This window comes from Amblyraja radiata, chromosome 1, assembly GCF_010909765.2.
Source record: "Amblyraja radiata isolate CabotCenter1 chromosome 1, sAmbRad1.1.pri, whole genome shotgun sequence".
NCBI classification, from domain to species: domain Eukaryota; kingdom Metazoa; phylum Chordata; class Chondrichthyes; order Rajiformes; family Rajidae; genus Amblyraja; species Amblyraja radiata.
The window spans coordinates 66,479,262-66,496,596 of record NC_045956.1 but is presented as its reverse complement, the minus strand read 5'-3'; the positions used below and the strand labels follow the sequence as shown (position 1 = coordinate 66,496,596).

Here is a 17,335-nt window from a genome sequence, read left to right as displayed (position 1 = left end):
GAAAAAGGGAGGAGGAGGAGGAGCCCGAGGGCGGGCGGATGGGAGGGTGGGAGGAGACAGCTAGAGGGTGAAGGAAGGGGAGGAGACAGCACGGGCTAGCCAAATTGGGAGAATTCAATGTTGATGCCATAAGGGACGCAAGGACCCCAGACGGAATATGAGGTGCTGTTCCTCCAATTTCCGCTGTTCTCACTCTGGCAATGGAGGAGACCCAGGACAGAGAGGTCGGATTGGGAATGGGAGGGGGAGTTGAAGTGCTGAGCCACCGGGAGGTCAGGTAGGTTATTGCGGACTGAGCGGAGGTGTTCGGCGAAACGGTCGCCCAACCTACGCTTGGTCTCACCGATGTAAATCAGCTGACATCTAGAGCAGCGGATGCAGTAGATGAGGTTGGAGGAGATACAGGTGAACCTTTGTCGCACCTGGAACGACTGCTTGGGACCTTGAATGGAGTCGAGGGGGGAGGTGAAGGGACAGGTGTTGCATTTCTTGCGGTTGCAACGGAAAGTGCCCGTGATGCTGCTGCACCCGCTGAGTTTCCCCAGCAATTTTGTGTACCTTCGATATTCCAGCATCTGCAGTTCCCTTTTGAACTTTCCAACCTACCCCCCACACAGCACATTCTCCTAATTTCCTTCAATCCAGGAAGGTTGTTCAGATAGGACTCTCAAATTGGTTGACTACACAACTTGTAATTCGTGTAAATCAATATCGAATTTGAATGGCTGTGACTCAGGCTAATGCTAGGGATTTGATAATTGATAGGTTCGTTCCAGGCATTCTTGCGTTTTCAAGGCTGATGCTTTATTGAGTCAATAATTTAAGATACTATTATGGATTTGAGCAGCCCGCTGTGGCCTACTGCTGACATATTTGACAGATACATTTATTTATAAATCACATTGAAATGAATACGCAGGTCCGTACACACACAGTAGCTCAGCTGGCGAGAATGTTTATCCCGAATGACCCTTGACCTTGGCATGCGCAGTTGTAATACCAAACGCGCTTATTGCCCACTCCCACACTAAAACTCGGGGTCAAGATTACAGGCCGCAGCTGCAACCAAGGAAGACAACCCTTTCAATTCCTCTTAAGTGGGTTGGAGCGGCTGTGGTGGGGTAAGGCTGCAGTGAAATGGTACTCTCACATAGCCCTCATTGATAGATTTCAGGAACTATTTGATATATATTCGGCAGCTGAAGACATAGAAATATTGATTGGAAATGTCTAACACTATGACCGTCTTGGCATGAATTGTTTATACATTTTCAATGAACGATTCGGCAAAATAAAGTATGTAATTTTATTAATAAAGACCTGGGATTGTGAAATAACGTTATCAGCGTGCTCTTGCTGCAGCAATTTAGCGGGATGTAGTTTTGCATCGCTCTCAGCTGTGGAGCATACTGCATACGGCGCAGTCCCAGACTTGTATTTGAATTGCTATTGTGGCGAATGGGGCATGAAACGGCGCTGACTTGTGTCCAGTGCTGGAGTTCAGGGCTGTCAGGTTTGCTTAGTCGTTTGTGTGTTTGAATCAAGTGGGTTTTGAAGAGAAGAGGGAGGGGAAAGACCCCTTTGAACACGGACACCAAAGAGGGCTTGAAAAGAAATGGAGCGGGGGCTTTTGTTCGTTTGCAAATTGCTTTGTTTTATGAGACTTGTAAAGTGTTAACTGCTTCGAAAATGTTGTTTGAGTTGCAAGCGTGTCTGGCGAGCAAGATTTCCTACCGTTCAATGAGGCTGGGGTTGTGTAGCGGCGAGTTAGCCGGGAGTCCAGCAATCTCCCCAGTTCCCAGGCTTAAATACTTTTCCCCCCACACTTCGCTTCAATTTGGGGTCCTTTTCATCTTCCCAATTTCAATTGAATTGCCCAAGCGTCTCTACATAACTCGCTGGGTACTCAGTACTTTGTGTTTTGCTCATCCGTTCCAGTGTCTGCAGTTCCTGTGTTTCCCCTGTCAAAGATTCTCCAGGTGCCAGTCTAGGGTACAATTTTAGTACCTTTCAAATAAACCTCACGCTTTCTTGCTCGAACGAGGTTCCGACACGAACCAACTCCAGCCCTGCCCGCCAAGCGACTCTATCCAGCTCCGAGTGCGGGACGAGGGAGGTTCACACGGGATGTAACAACAGCAAACCACCCCGTCCTTGGAAACAAACTCCTCCCACACCCCCTCCTCTCCGCCACCGCCGCCTCAGCCCGGTGTCTGTCCTAAGGTGGAAGACACAAGCAGCCAGCGTTAAATGTTGACACCCCGCGGTGTTTGGCTGGTTTCTCTCTCGCATCCGTCTTATTTCTCCCCCACCCCGCACAGACACACAGCTAATGTGGATGTGCGCTGATCGCGCCGAGAGCCGCCTGGCCGTTGCACCGTGCTCGGCGATGGATGCTGGCAGATAGCGATCGCCATGAGACCCGGGGCTGCTTTCTCGCTGCCGCTGCTCTGCTCTCCAGCACTGGAGTGTGGCGCTTTGGCAGCGCCAGTTCCCGCAGCTTCAGCCTCCCCGGCGGTTGCCTGCACACCCCGGCACACTCGCAGCGTTCACTCGGGCTCACCGAGTCCGGCCACAGTGCCTGCGCTGGAGCTCCATCCCAGTTTCGTCGAACGGTTCCCGAACAAAGGTCTGGGAGAACACAACTTCTGCCGCAACCCCGACGGCGGCTGAAGCCCTGGTGCTTCATCAGGAATCGCTGGGGAAGGATAGACTGGGCGTATTGCAGCTGCAGACAGGGTGCGTACTGATACTGTGCTTGGTGCACTCCACGGCTTCATTAGCAGCACCAGTGGTCAAAGAAGGCAGGTGACATGGTTTCATGGTTACTTGAAAAGATGCCTGAGAGCATTACTGCCGTACAGTTTAAAAAAACTATTATTAATGCCTTACCTTTTTTTTTCCTTCCATTATTTATTATGTAAAAGAATATGTGTGTTATGATTGTGTTTGTTTGGTTGTTTGCTTTTGCACAAAAGTCCGCGAGCATTGCCACTTTCATTTCACTGCACATCTCGTATGTGTATGTGACAAATAACTTGACTTGACTTGACTTGACTCTGCTACTTATACCCGGCAGTTAAACACATATGGTCTCAGCCGGCTCAGAATCAACATTTTTAACATGGATAACTATTTGTGCCAGCATCTGAAGTTCCTTATTTCTCTATGTATTTGTTTTCATTTGATAAATAAGTGAGACGTGGACCAAATAAGGACACGACTTTCAGTAAGATTTGTCAAAGATCCGCAGGTTATGATTGCAAAGTTAATTCTCAGGAAAGAAAAGTGTTCCACAACCTGTGTTGTCACCATGGAAACATTTGAGGGCGTTTGTAAAAAACCTGTTCTCTTTTTTAAGAGATGCTAATTGAGCAATTTCTTGCCGGGGTTATCCCAGAAAATGAAATGATTGCCAGTTAAACGCTGTCTCAACTTGAATGTTATATAATATTATAAATATATTTATAATGGAACCAAGCTGCCTTTACAGAGCAGACAGTGAAGCACTTTTTGAGGCAGCATTAGGTTGTTCAAATGGAATGTTTTGTTGGCATCATTTGTAGATGTTATTTGGACATGCATATTCTTTCTGAGCAGATTTTTGGTGCCATAGCATGGAGTTCATGTTCTGCTCTCATTCCTTCCAATAGCGCCAAGCTATGTTGTGTACGTTATTTGTCATAAATAGAGAGGATTCATTTTGGCAGAGATACAACTAACATTTTCTTGTAGACAATAGACAATAGGTGCAGGAGTAGGCCATTCGGCCCTTCGAGCCAGCACCGCCATTCAATGTGTTCATGGCTGATCATCCCCAATCAGTACCCCGTTCCTGCCTTCTCCCCATATCCCCTGACTCCGCTATCTTTAAGAGCCCTATCTAGCTCTCTCTTGAAAGTATCCAGAGAACCGGTTTCCACCGCCCTCTGAAGCAGAGAATTCCACAGACTCACAACTCTCTCTGTGAAAAAGAGATTCCTCATCTCTGTACTAAATGGCTTACCCCTTATTCTTAAACTGTGGCCCCTGGTTCTGGACTCCCCCAACATCGGGAACATTTACTGCCCTAGCGTGTCCAAACCCTTAATAATCTTATATGTTTCAATAAGATATCCTCTCATCCTTCTCAATTCCAGAGTATATAAGGCCAGCCGCTCCATTATCAAAGCATATGACAGTCCCGCCATCCCGGGAATTAACCTTGTGAACCTACACTGCACTCCCTCAATAGCAAGTATGTCCTTCCTGAAATTTGGTGACCAAAACTGCACACAATACTCCAGGTGTGGTCTCACTAAGGCCCTGTACAACTGCAGAAGGACCTCTTTGCTCCTATACTCAACTCCTCTTGTTATGAAGGCCAACATGCCATTCGCTTTCTTCACTGCCTATTGTACCTGCATGTTTACTTTAATTGACTGATGAACAATGACCCCTAGATCCTGTTGTATTTCCCCTTTTCCCAACTTGACACTATTTAGATAATAGTCTCCTTCCTGTTTTTGCTACCAAAGTGGATAACCTCACATTGTAACACAGTTTATGAATAAGGGGTAAACCGCATTTAGAAACGAGATGAGGAAAAGACTTTTTCACACAGAGAGTTGTGAGTATGGAATTCTCTGCCTCAGAGGGCAGTGGAGGCCGGGTCTCTGGATACTTTCAAGGGAGAGCTAGATAAGGCTCTTAAAATAGTGGTCAGGGGATATGGGGAGAAGGCAGGAACGGGGTACTGATTGGGGATGATCAGCCATGATCACATCGAATGGCGGTGCTGGCTCGAAGGGCCGAATGGCCTACTCCTGCACCTATTATCTATTTTTTAATATCTATTGTCTATGTATCCACATTAAACTGCATCTGCCATGCATCTGCCCATTCACCCAACCTGTCCGAGTCACCCTGCATTCTCATAGCATCCTCCTCACAGTTCACACTACCACCCAGCTTTGTGTCATCTGCAAATTTGCTAAAGTTACTTGTAATCCCTTCATCTACATTAATATATATAGTAAATAGCTGCAGTCCCAGGACCGAGTCTTGCGGTACCCCACTAGTCACTACCTGCTATTCTGAAATGGACCCGTTAATCCCTACTCTTTGTTTCCTGTCTGCCAATAAATTTTCCATCCATGTCAGCACTCTACCCCCAATACCATGTGCCCTAATTTTGCCCACTAATCTCCCATGTGGGACCTTACCGAATGCTTTCTGGAAGTCCAGGTACACTACATCCACTGACTCACCCTTGTCATTTTCCTAGTTACATCCTCAAAAAATTCCAAAAGATCAGGCAAGCATGATTTCCCCTTCATAAATCCATGCTGACTCAGACCGATCCTGTTAATGCTATCCAAATGTGCCACTATTTCATCTTTTATGATTGACTCCAGCAACTTCCCCACCACCAATATCAGGCTAACTGTTCTATAATTTCCTGTTTTCTCTCTCCCGCCTTTCTTAAAAAGTGGGATAACATTAGCTACCCTCCAATGCACAGGAACTGATCCTGAATCTATAGAACATTGGAAAATGATCACCAATGCGTCCACGATTTCTAGGGCCACTTCCTTAAGTACCCTGCGATGCAGACCATCAGGCCCTGGGGATATATCATTGTCCCATCAGTTTACCCAACACCATTTCCTGCCTTATGTGGATTTCCTTCAGTTCCTCCGTCACCCCAGATCCTCTGGCCACTAGTACATCTGGAAGATTGTTTGTGTCCTCCTTAGTGAAGACGGATCCAAAGTACCTGTTCAACTCATCTGCCATTTTCTTGTTCCCCATAATAAATTCACCCATTTCAGTCTTCAAGGGTCCAACTTTGGTCTTAATGGGCCTGTCCCACTTAGGTGATTTTTCAGCAGACTACCGGCGACTGTCAAGTTGCCGGCAGTCGCCTGAAAAACCAGGAACTGGAACGGCGACTGTCAGAGTGGAACACACACACACACACACACAAACACATCGCTTCCTTCACCAGCCCGCGTGAATTTTTTAGACAGCGCCACCCCCCCCTTACCCTGTCTAAAACATTCACACGGTGCAAAGCCAAGGTGATACAGACACATACCGCAATAAACAGGAAGGTTGGCACTCTAAAAAGACGGCTAAAGCAAAGTGTATGGTAAGTCCTTTAAAAGAGATGGGAGAGGGGGGGGGGAGAAGGAGTGGAGACAACTTTTAAGAAGCCAGAGATACACGGCTGTGAATCTCAGCGCGGACATTTAACATTACCGGTTGGTTATTCTTGGTTCTGAAAACTACTGCTTATGGTTTTTTTTCCCAATGAGCCAATAAAATTCACCGGTCAGCACCGGCTCCAACCTACGAGAACCTCCGAGAACGTACGACCTCCTGTCCAACCCACTGGGACCTCCTGCTGACCCACCTACGGCTCGAGAATTCTCGCTACTCTCCATGGCAGCTTCATTCTAGTCGCCGCTAATTTCTGAACATGTTGAAAAATTCACAGCGACCATAATGCGGCCGCGACTAGTTCCCAGAATGCGGGAACTCCTCATGATCATTAAGGCGACTTCCCGGCAACCACCCGCGAACATGTGTTGACCATGTGGCGACTGCATAGTCTCCTGTAGTCGCCTAAAAAGTCGCCTAAGTGGGACAGGCCCATCATTAATTTTTTCCTCTTCACATACCTAAAGAAGATTTTACTATTCTCCTTTATATTCTTGGCTGGCTTATCTTTGTACCTCATCTTTTCTCCCCGTATTGCCTTTTTAGTTATCTTCTGTTGCTCTTTAAACATTACCCAATCCTCTGGCTTCCCGCTCATCTTTGCCATATTGTACTTCTCTTTTATTTTTATACTGTCCCTGGCTTCCCTTGTCAGCCACGGTCGCCCCTTACGCCCGTTGGAATCTTTCTTCCTCTTTAGAATGAACTGATCCTGCACCTTCTATATTATTCCCAGAAATACCTGCCATTGGTGTTCCACTGTCATCCTTGCTAGGGTATCTTTCCAGTCAACTTTGGCCCGCTCCTCCCTCATGGCTCCATAGTCCCCTTTGTTCAACTGTAACACTGACACCTCCGATTTACCCTTCTCCCTCTCAAATTGTAGATTAAAACTTATCATATCATGGTCACTACCTCCTAATGGCTCCTTAACCTCATGTTCCCTTATCAAATCCGGTACACAACACTAAATCCAGAAATGTCTTCTCCCTGGTAGGCTCCAGTACAAGCTGCTCTAAGAATCCATCACGGAGGCACTCCACAAACTCCCTTTCTTGGCGTCCAGTACCAACCTGATTTACCGTCTACCTGCATGTTGAAATCCCCCATAACAACCATAATATTACCTTTATGACATGCCAATTTTAACTCTTGATTCAATTTGCACCCTATATCCAGGCTACTATTTGGGGGCCTGTAGATAAGTCACATTAGGGTCTTTTTACCCTTACAATTCCTCCGTTCTATCCATACTGACTCCACATCTCCTGATTATATGTCATCCCTCACAAGGGACTGAATTTCATTACTCACCAACAGAGATACCCCACCCCCTCTGCTCACCTGTCTGTCTTTTCGATAGGACGTATACTCTTGAATATTCAGTTCCCAGCCTGGTCCTCTTGCCGCCATGTCTCTATAATTCCCACAACATCATAGTTGCCAATTTCTAACTGAGCCTCTAGCTCGTCCACTTTATTTCTTATACTTCGTGCAATCATTTCCAACACTTTAACTTTGGTATTCACCTCCTCTCTCACACTATTGGCCCTGACCTTACTCTCGTATTCCTTCTCGAACTTTCCTTAGTTGTGGAGTCTTTTGTAACTTTTCCTGTACTCGCTTTCCCTTTAACTCTATCTTTATACTCCTAATTTGTCAATCCCTCCCCTCAACTATTTAGTTGTAGCACTAGCAAACCTGCCTCCCAGAACGTAGTGTCCCAAATCATTAAAAGCAAAGATTCCCTTTCTTTTCTCAGATCAATTTCTTCTATGATGTGACTCCACAACATTTGTTCTTGTAACATCAAAGGGCTTACAAGAATGCTGTTCAGAAACAGGGCTGCAGAATATTGTCTTATGACCCTGCCGTATCACTCTTCATTTAACCATATCGGTCTACTGGTCCAATTGTCCCTCTAGTTTGTTGATTCAGCTTCTTTTCAAATGCATTTTCGCTCTTTACTCCTACAATTCCCATATTCCAATAACTCGCCGAATAAACAATTTTCCCCAAATTTCCTTAAGGGATAATTTTTTTACCACCTTATAGTTACATCTTTCGTTTTAATCTCTCCCACAAAGGAAACATCTATGTCTACGTGTCAAACCGTTTGGTAACCTTACACACTTCTATCAGTCCACTGCATTGCCTCCCTTCTTGAACCTTTTAGACATTTACATCCTCTCAATTTTGAATCATCCTTAAATGTTGGTGAAGGTAGATACAATTGTAGCATTTTTTTTTTTTTTCACTTAAATTTTTATTGATTTTTAAGAGATATATACAAAACAGTGCAACACCATCACCATAAATAAAACAAAATAAGAAAAAACAGCAATCAAAATAAAAAAATAAGTAGATAGGGGGAAAAAAAAAGAAGTAAATAAAAAAAGAAAATTGGAATAAGACCGTGTGGTTCACTTACCAAATTTAAAAAAAAGAAAAAACATTACATTGATTAGTTATCTGGAGCAATTGTAGCATTTAAGAGATTTTTAGATAGGCTCTTGGATATACAGAGAATGGAGGGATATGGATCAGGTTTAAACGAAGAAGATTATTTTAACTTGGTATCATTTTTGGCATAGAAATTGTGGGCCCAAGGGCCTGTTTCTGTGCTGTAGTATTCTATGTTCTTATAAATGCAATCCTTATCAATTTTGCCCACTTTCTGAAAAATAAGTAAAATTAATTTAGTTTAGTTTAGAGATAAAGGGCGGAAACAGGCCCCCGGGGCCACCGAGTCCGTGCTGACCAGCGATCCCTGTAGACTAACACTATCCTACACACACCAGGGACAATTTAACCAAGCCAATTAGCCTACAAATTTGTACGCATCTTGGAATGTGGGAGGCAACCGGAGATCATGGAGAAAACCCACACAGGTCAAGGGAGAACGTACAAACTCCAATCAGACAGTATCCATAGTCAGGATCGAACCAGGGTCTCTTGCGCCGAAAGGCAGCAATTCTACCGCTGCGCCACGCAGCCGCCCTAATGATACAATAATAGTTGTAAGTAACGAGTCTCTTCACTTCAGCTATGAATTGATGCCAACAATGCACATCAAATTTTAAAACATTGGAGTTTAACTCCTTGCCAGGTAGAAAAACAGATTCAGTCTATTCCAAACTGTGGGCAGTTACAGCAATATTTGAACTGACCTGTTTTAATGTAGGTGCAACAAATGGAGACCAACTCATTTATAGGCAAGAGAGCAAAACTTTAAGCAACCTTTTCTGTTGACAGATGCACCAAGATTCACCAAGCCCCTCTTTGGTCGAGTTCAGTCGATTCAGATTAATTTGTTTTATTGGCAGGTATAAAAATATTCATATTAAACCATTTCTGCAGTTAACGTTTTATAGTCGAACTGAACAGATTTGGAATGTTTTCTGATGAGGTTTTTTACCCATTGAGAGCTAAATTAGGAATATTTTAAAGTAACTGTTTGGCTTCTAACCAGCAACAGAGATCCAGCAATAGATTTTAACTGAAACAATTGCACTAAACCCCTGCAGAACTCTCAAACACATATAGTATGCGCATTTTTAGGTAATAGAATGGTTTTAATCAATGTACTAGAAGTATTAAAGTCTATACCGCAGCCACATTTCCTTAACAGCTATCATGCCCAAACCAATGGCACTTTATGATATAAAAAGCAAGAAGGCAAATAGTTTTACTCTGAATTGGATAAATCAGTTAATTTGTTTTTTAAGCAAGAACTGCAGATGTTGGAACAATCGAAGGTTGACAAAAAATGCTGGAGAAACTCAACGGGTGAGGCAGCATCTATGGGGAGAAGGAATAGGTGACGTTTCAGGTCGAGACCTTTCTTCAGACTGATGTCGAGGGGGGGGGAGGGAAGTGTAAGGAAGAAGGCGGAGACAGTAGGACGTGGGAGAACTGGGAAGGGAGAGGGGAAGGTGGGAGAAAGCAAGGGTTATCTAAAATTAGATTTTAAGTTTAGTTTTGAGATTTAAAAATAAAATAAATAAATGTATATATATATATAGAGCAGGAATAGACCCTTTGGCCCACTGAGACGGCGCCCCCTAACAATCATCCGTACACCAGTTCTATCCTACACACTAGGGGTAATTAACCTTTAAACCTGCACGTCTTTGGAAAGTGGGAGGAAACCAGAACACCCGGAGAAGACACGACAGTGGTCACAGGGAGAATGTACAAACCCAGGTCTGGTGCTGTAAGCATCTTTGTGCCCACTCTTAAGTCCAGGCAATAAATAAATATGTCATGTTATTTTAGGAAGAGTGGTGCATCCGATTTTTTAATATTGCAATCTTAAAAAAGAGCTGAAATCTAAATATAAATATTGGAGTTTAACAATGTATTTAATTTTCTTTGGTATAGAGAAAAGGAGAATGCTAGGCTTCAGCTATAGGGCCTGTCCCACTTACACAATTTTTTTGGCGACATGCCAGCACCCGTCATAGTCACAGCAGGTCGTTGAAAATTTTCATAATGTTGAAAATCCAGCGGCGACCAAAAAAAGTTACGACTCTTTGTGCGACTACTCACGACCATACAGGTGTCATCCCGCAAAAATTATTTTGGTTGCCACTGGATTTTTTCAGCGGCAAGTCACTGATAAAATCGTGTAAGTGGGACAGGCCCTTAATACTGATGCTGAAGAAAGCAGTTTGAAATGCTTCTCAAATCTAGTGATAAGTGAACTGAATGTGAACAGTTGCCATTTTGACCCTTGGCCCTTGTGAACAGTGCAAAGATGTCCATAGTTGGCACACAATCAGTACTCTCAGACAGGCTTTGAAAATGGCTGGAGTAAGAAATGGACTAAAATTGTTCACCAATCTTACATATTTTTTAAATCTAACTGCTGAAGCCAGCTGATGACGTCACAATGCCTTTGCTCATGGCCCACCCGGCTCGTGGCCCAGCCGCCCCCCCCCCCCCTCCATCCCTGGGTTCTGGATTAAAGTAGCTGACAAGTTACGTTAAACCCACCCCCCCAACTCAGTCATTTTTTCGCCTCCCGCTGTGCTGTCAACTAGTACTCGCCCGGCCGTCCACAACGCAGCCCCCAGCCCCCAGCCCCGCCAACAGCCCATTTTACTCGGCTCCCGCAACGCCCAGCCCCGCCCACAGCCCAACCGCTCAACAATAAGTATGCTCACGCTTTGACTCGGGTTGTAGAACATGGCGGCGGCGAGGGAGGGGAGGGTAGAGAGGGAGGTGGGCAGAGAGGGGGGGATGGAGAGCGGAGAGAGGCCCCTCCCTCTCTGGCCCCCCTCCCTCTCCGGCCCCCCTCCCGCTCCGCCCCCCTCCCTCTCTGCCCCCCCTTCTCTGCCCCCCCCCCCTTCTCTGCCCCCCCTTCTCTGCCCCCCCTTCTCTGCCCCCCCTTCTCTGCCCCCCCTTCTCTGCCCCCCCTTCTCTGCCCCCCCTTCTCTGCCCCCCCTTCTCTGCCCCCCTTCTCTGCCCCCCTTCTCTGCCCCCCTTCTCTGCCCCCCTTCTCTGCCCCCCTTCTCTGCCCCCCTTCTCTGCCCCCCTTCTCTGCCCCCCTTCTCTGCCCCCCTTCTCTGCCCCCCTTCTCTGCCTCCCCTTCTCTGCCTCCCCTTCTCTGCCTCCCCTTCTCTGCCTCCCTTCTCTGCCCCCCTTCTCTTCCCCCCTTCTCTGCCCCCCTTCTCTGCCCCCCCTTCTCTGCCCCCCCTTCTCTGCCCCCCCTTCTCTGTCCCCCTTCTCTGTCCCCCTTCTCTGTCCCCCTTCTCTGTCCCCCTTCTCTGTCACCCCTTCGCTGCTCCCCTTCTCTGGCCCCCCCCCCGCTTCTGGCCCCCCCCCCTCGCTCCTGCCCCCCCGCCTGCGCCCCCCCCCGCTCTGGGCTCCCGCCCCGCTCTGCCCCCACCCCTCTGGCCCCCCCCCAGGCGTCTGGCCCCCCCCAGCTCTGTCCACCCCCCCCCCCCGCGCTCGGCCCCCCCCACCGCGCTCTGCTCCCCCCGCTCTGCCCCCTCCTCTCTCTCTGGCACCCCCTTCTCTGCCCCCTTCACTGCCCACCTTCTCCTGGCGTGCCCCCCCTTCTCTGCCCCCCTTCTCTGCCCCCTCCTTCTCTGCCCCCCCGTCTCTGACCCCCCCTTACTCTGCCCCCCCTTCTCTTGGCCCCCCTTCGCTGCCCCCCTCTCTCTGCCCCCCCTTCTCTGCCCCCCTTTCTCTGCCCCCCCCTTCTCTGCCCCCCCTCTCTGCCCCCCCCTCTCTGCCCCCCCCTCCTATCTGCCCCCCCCTCTCTGCCCCCCTCCCTCTCTGCCCCCCTCCCTCTCTGCCCCCCTCCCTTTCTGCCCCCCTCCCTCTAGGAAATCCCCCACTCCTCCCCTCTACCCCACTCCCACTTCTTCCCCCCTCTCCCCCCCTCTCCCCTACGCCCCTCTGCCCTCCCTCCACCTCACCCCTCCCCCCACATCCACCACCCTACCCCTCCTCCTCCCTTCCCCCCTCTCCCCCAGTCCCCCCTCCCTACACCAGGGGATGGGACCCAACGGTTTCTCCTTGGTCTAGTATTATTTAAAACTCTGCGTGTGGGTGTGTGTGTGTGTGTGTGTCATTTCTTAAGTGTGATTTACATCTCCTCGAAAACCCGATGCGGTAACGGTGAAATTTTTTCATATTACAGTAGTAATTTACCTCATGATTTCAAAAAGCCCCTCATCTGTAAAATTGTTCACCACTCTGACATATTTTTCAAATCTAATTGCTGAAGCCAGCTGATGACGTCATAATGCCTTTGCTCGTAGCCCACCCGGCCAGTGGCCAGCCCCCCCCCCCCCCCCCCGGCTCTGGATTAAAGCAGCTGACAAGTTACGTTAACCCCCCTCCAACCCCCCTTGGTCTAGTGATCATTGAAATTGAAGGAATGTGAAATAAATGAAGAAAAGGAAGTGTGGATTAGAGTGGGTGATTTCTACACCAAAGCAAACACAGAAAAAAATAAATAAAGGGAAAGAACAACTGGAAAAAATAAAGAAAAAACTTTGTTAAAATTTGTTATGTTATGACATCAATTAATGTTGGAGAAGGGATTATTTTATTTTTGAAGCCCAATGAGGAATGGCTGACCTAACACGTGGCATTAAGGTCTACTGGAACATTCAACGACATGTTTCAATATTATGCGACGTTAAGTTCATACATAATTAGCACTTTTAACAACTTTATGCAACTTGACACATTTCAATGGTGAAACAGATGTGTGATGTCATTTTGGGAAGTTAAGGGCCTGTCCCACTTGGGTGTCATTTGCGTGTCACGCAGGTGGCGCGCGAAGATTTTGTGAATCCCAAAATCCTGGGGCTCCGCGCGCAACCGGGCGTCACTGCCTACGTCACCACGCACCATGCGCACGTAATGCACGCCATGCGAGCATCACGACACGCGTAAATTATGTCGCATAAATGAGGCGCAAATGACGCCCAAGTGGGACAGGCCCTTTAGTGACAGTGCAGCAAATGATCGTTTAACTGCTCATCAGCCCTCATTTATCCAAAAGCACTTTACCCTTGTAGTTACTTTGACAGCAATATCTATTCTGTAATTCCTTGATGTAAAGATAATCTGTTAAATTACTAACATTATAAGAGACAATTTCTCTGCATGCTGATGTTAAATATCAGGGCCTCTTCACATTGAATAAATGTAGTAAATTATTCAGTTCTTATGGAACAGTGAAATCATAGTGCATATCAAGTGCTAGTTACTATTTGTGAATCTGTGCAATATTGCAGAAGAAATCTAATGCAGTGTTCGGATTGAGGTATTAAAATATTAATCTGCAGCAGAAAGCTTAGTGTAAGCCTTGGTTCATTAGCAGAACTCTAAGTCAAAAGGTTGTGGGTGTGGATCTCATTACAATATATAAGCACTTAGATCGAGGATTTATCTAACTGGCAAATCAGATGCAATTTTTTTTCAAACATATACATATTCATAAACATAACGAGTGTTTGTGATTGAGTGTTTGTGATTGAGAAATGTTTTCGAATATAATAAAAATGAAAAATAATGCATGGTGTTGATTATACCTGCAGATTAAAATTGTGTTCTTAATTTTCAAACATCAATATGTAAACCAATTTTAAAAACACTCATAAAGGTAGTAATTTTTAATTTCATCATGAAATATGGATATACCAGAGGTGAAGCCAACTTTTATGGCTTATCATAATCAGGGGTCACACATGAGCCAGATAGGTAATCTGGCTCCATAGATGCTGCTGCACCCACTGAGTTTCCCCAGCAATTTTGTGTACCAGCCAGATAGGTAAGTTTGGCTGATAACTTTCCCTGAAGGATAACAGGGATTTTATGGTCCCTGTTACTAAGACCAGCTCTCCCCAAATTCCATATTTATTTAATTATTACTTGAATTTACTTGGTGGGATTCAAACTCATGTCTTTAGATTAATGGCCCAGAATTGTGACTGCTAGTCTAATACCTTGACAATTACATCGTGTAAGATGGATAAACAGATGATGGAGAAAACAATGTTGATGATGGGAGCAGAAGAGGGTTCGGTGAAGGCTTATGTGAAGCTTAAATGTTAGTGTGACTCAGCTGGGCCAAACGGCCTAATTCTTTACTGGAGATACAACGGGGATCTTATAGAAACATATAACATTATTAAGGGATTGGACAGGCTAGGTGCAGGAAAAAAATTCCCGATGTTGAGGGTGTCCAGAACCAGGGGTCACAGTTTAAGAATAAGGGGTAGGCCATTTAGGACTGGATGAGGAAAATCTTTTTCACCCAGAGAGTTGTGAATCTGTGGAATTCTCTGCCATGGAAGGGAGTGGAGGCCAATTCTCTGGAGGTATTCAAGAGAGAGTTGGATATCGGGCTTACGGAATCAATGGATATGGGGAGAAAGCAAGAACGGGGTACTGATTCTGGATGATCGGCCATGATCATATTGAACGGCGATGCTGGCTCGAAGGGCCAAATGGCCTACTCCTGTACCTATTTTCTATGTTTCTAACATAATTAACTAAGTATCTATGCCTCCAAACCTATAGTTCCCCAGCCCATTTCAAAATACCTTAATTCCATCTTCTCCGACTTTGTCCAGCTCCTTCCAACCTATATCCAAACCTCACATTCCCGTCAATAACTTTCAATTCCTGAACCCCCATGGCCTCATCTTTACCATGGACATCCCACACATTCAATGTGTTATCACCAGTCACATTTTCTCATCCCCAACTTTTTTGCCTTCCTCAACTCCTTAGTTCACTCATCTTTTCCCACCCAAATCACCCCCTCCGCAGATATCTTCCCCTGCAACCACAGGAGATGTAACACCTGAACCTGTACAAGCGACTTCACATTCTTCCAGGGACCCTAGCAGTCCTTTCAGATGAGACACAGGCTCACATGCTCCTCTTCTAACCTCTTCTACTGCATTTGGTGCTTCTGATCTTTTCTTTTGATGAGACAGCATAGACTTGACAACCGTTTTGCCGAACATTTGCACTCAGTCCACCAAGGCTTGCTGAATCTCCCAGTTGCTTACCGTTTTAACTCATCTTCCCATTTCCACAAAGACCTTTGTGCCCTGGGCCTCCTCCAAAGTGAGGCCACACATAAACTGGAGGAACAGTATTCATATTTTGCTTGGGTAGATAACAACCCAATGGTATGAACTTTGAATTCTCAAATTTTAAGTAACTAACCAAAGAAAAACTTATCCCTTTCTCACATCCTATTTCACCTATATCCCTTCCTCTCACTTCACATTTTGAGCATCTTCATTCCTTATCTCCCATCTCACAGCCTTTTGTCTTATTCCTATCCCTGGCCTTTGTCCATCCATCTGCCAATGTCCACCCATTTGTCCACCCATCTACCCATCTCCCACCTTTTCTGTATCACTTGCCATGCTTTATCCCAACACCTTATCTCTTCCAGCGTTCTCCCCACTTCTCCAATAAGTCTGAAGAAGGATACCAACATGAAATATTGTCTGTCCATGTTCTCTAGAGATGCTGACTGACCTGTTGAGCTACTCCAGCACTAAATGCCTTATGTTTGTATTCCAATGTCTGGTGTTCCTAGTGTTTAACTATCTAAGTATGTTGACAGTGAAGATTGCTGATCTCCTTATTTTCATGTACTATTTCATTGAAAAAAACTGCCTTTTATCTTTCATACTTTCATTTTCAGCACATGGGAAAGTGATGCCCATACACTGGTTCCCTGACTATTAAACTAAATGGGCCAGAATGTTCTAGATGACATGGGTGCCCAGCTGTCTAGATTCTTCTGGATATAAAATGTCGGATGAGCTTAACCCCATTCCATGAGGCAGAATGGGCTTCAGACTGCGAATAAGCCCCCGGTGAGGTGTCTAGAGACCCTTTCCTGCAAATTCCTCACAGCTTTTGACAGCTCGTCATGCTTTTTGATAGCTTTTGATTTTTTTCCAATTAAGTATTCAATTGAAATAGATATAAACAATATGAAAAATATTGAAAACATTTTGAAAATAAGTTATTTAATTAATAACTGTGTTTCATAACTCTGCTTTCATTTGAAAATAGCAGGCTTTAACAGGGAACCCATGCACGGACATACAGTGTACTTAGAAAGTATTCAGACCCCATCACTTTTCCACATTTTGTTACATTACGGCCCTATTTAAAAATTGATTAAATTGTTTTTTTTTATCATCAATCTACCCACAATACTCCAAAATGAAGAAGTGAAAACAGGTGTCTAGAAATCTTTGCAAAGTAATTAAAAATAAATAACTGAAATATCGCATTTACATAAGTATTCAGACCATTTGCTATGACACTCAAAATTAAGCTTAGGTTCATCCATTGATTATCCTTGAGATGTTTCTACAACTTGATTGGAGTCCACCAGTGCTAAATTAAATTGATTGGACATGATTTGGAAAGGCACACACCTGTCTATATAAGGTCCCACTGTTGACAGTGCATGTCAGAGCAAAAACCAAACAATGAAGATGAATTGTCCGTAGACCTCTGAGACAGGATTGTGTTGAGACACAGATCTGGGGAAGGGTATAAAACAATTTCTGCAGCATTGCAGGTGCCGAAGAGCATCGTGGCCTCCGTCATTCTTAAATGGAAG

The 17,335-nt window shown here is 45.5% G+C and overlaps 1 protein-coding gene across 1 annotated transcript in view; it reads left to right on the top strand.

Annotated features, from left to right (window-relative positions):
- The first annotated feature begins 1,971 nt into the window (after positions 1 to 1,971).
- prss12 (serine protease 12) overlaps positions 1,972 to 17,335 on the top strand; it is a 130,300-nt gene continuing 114,936 nt past the window's right edge. Inside the window, 2 exon segments of the mRNA XM_033023467.1 lie at positions 1,972 to 2,665; positions 2,668 to 2,739. Coding sequence (XP_032879358.1) covers positions 2,416 to 2,665; positions 2,668 to 2,739 — 322 coding nt within the window. The 5' untranslated portion in view covers positions 1,972 to 2,415.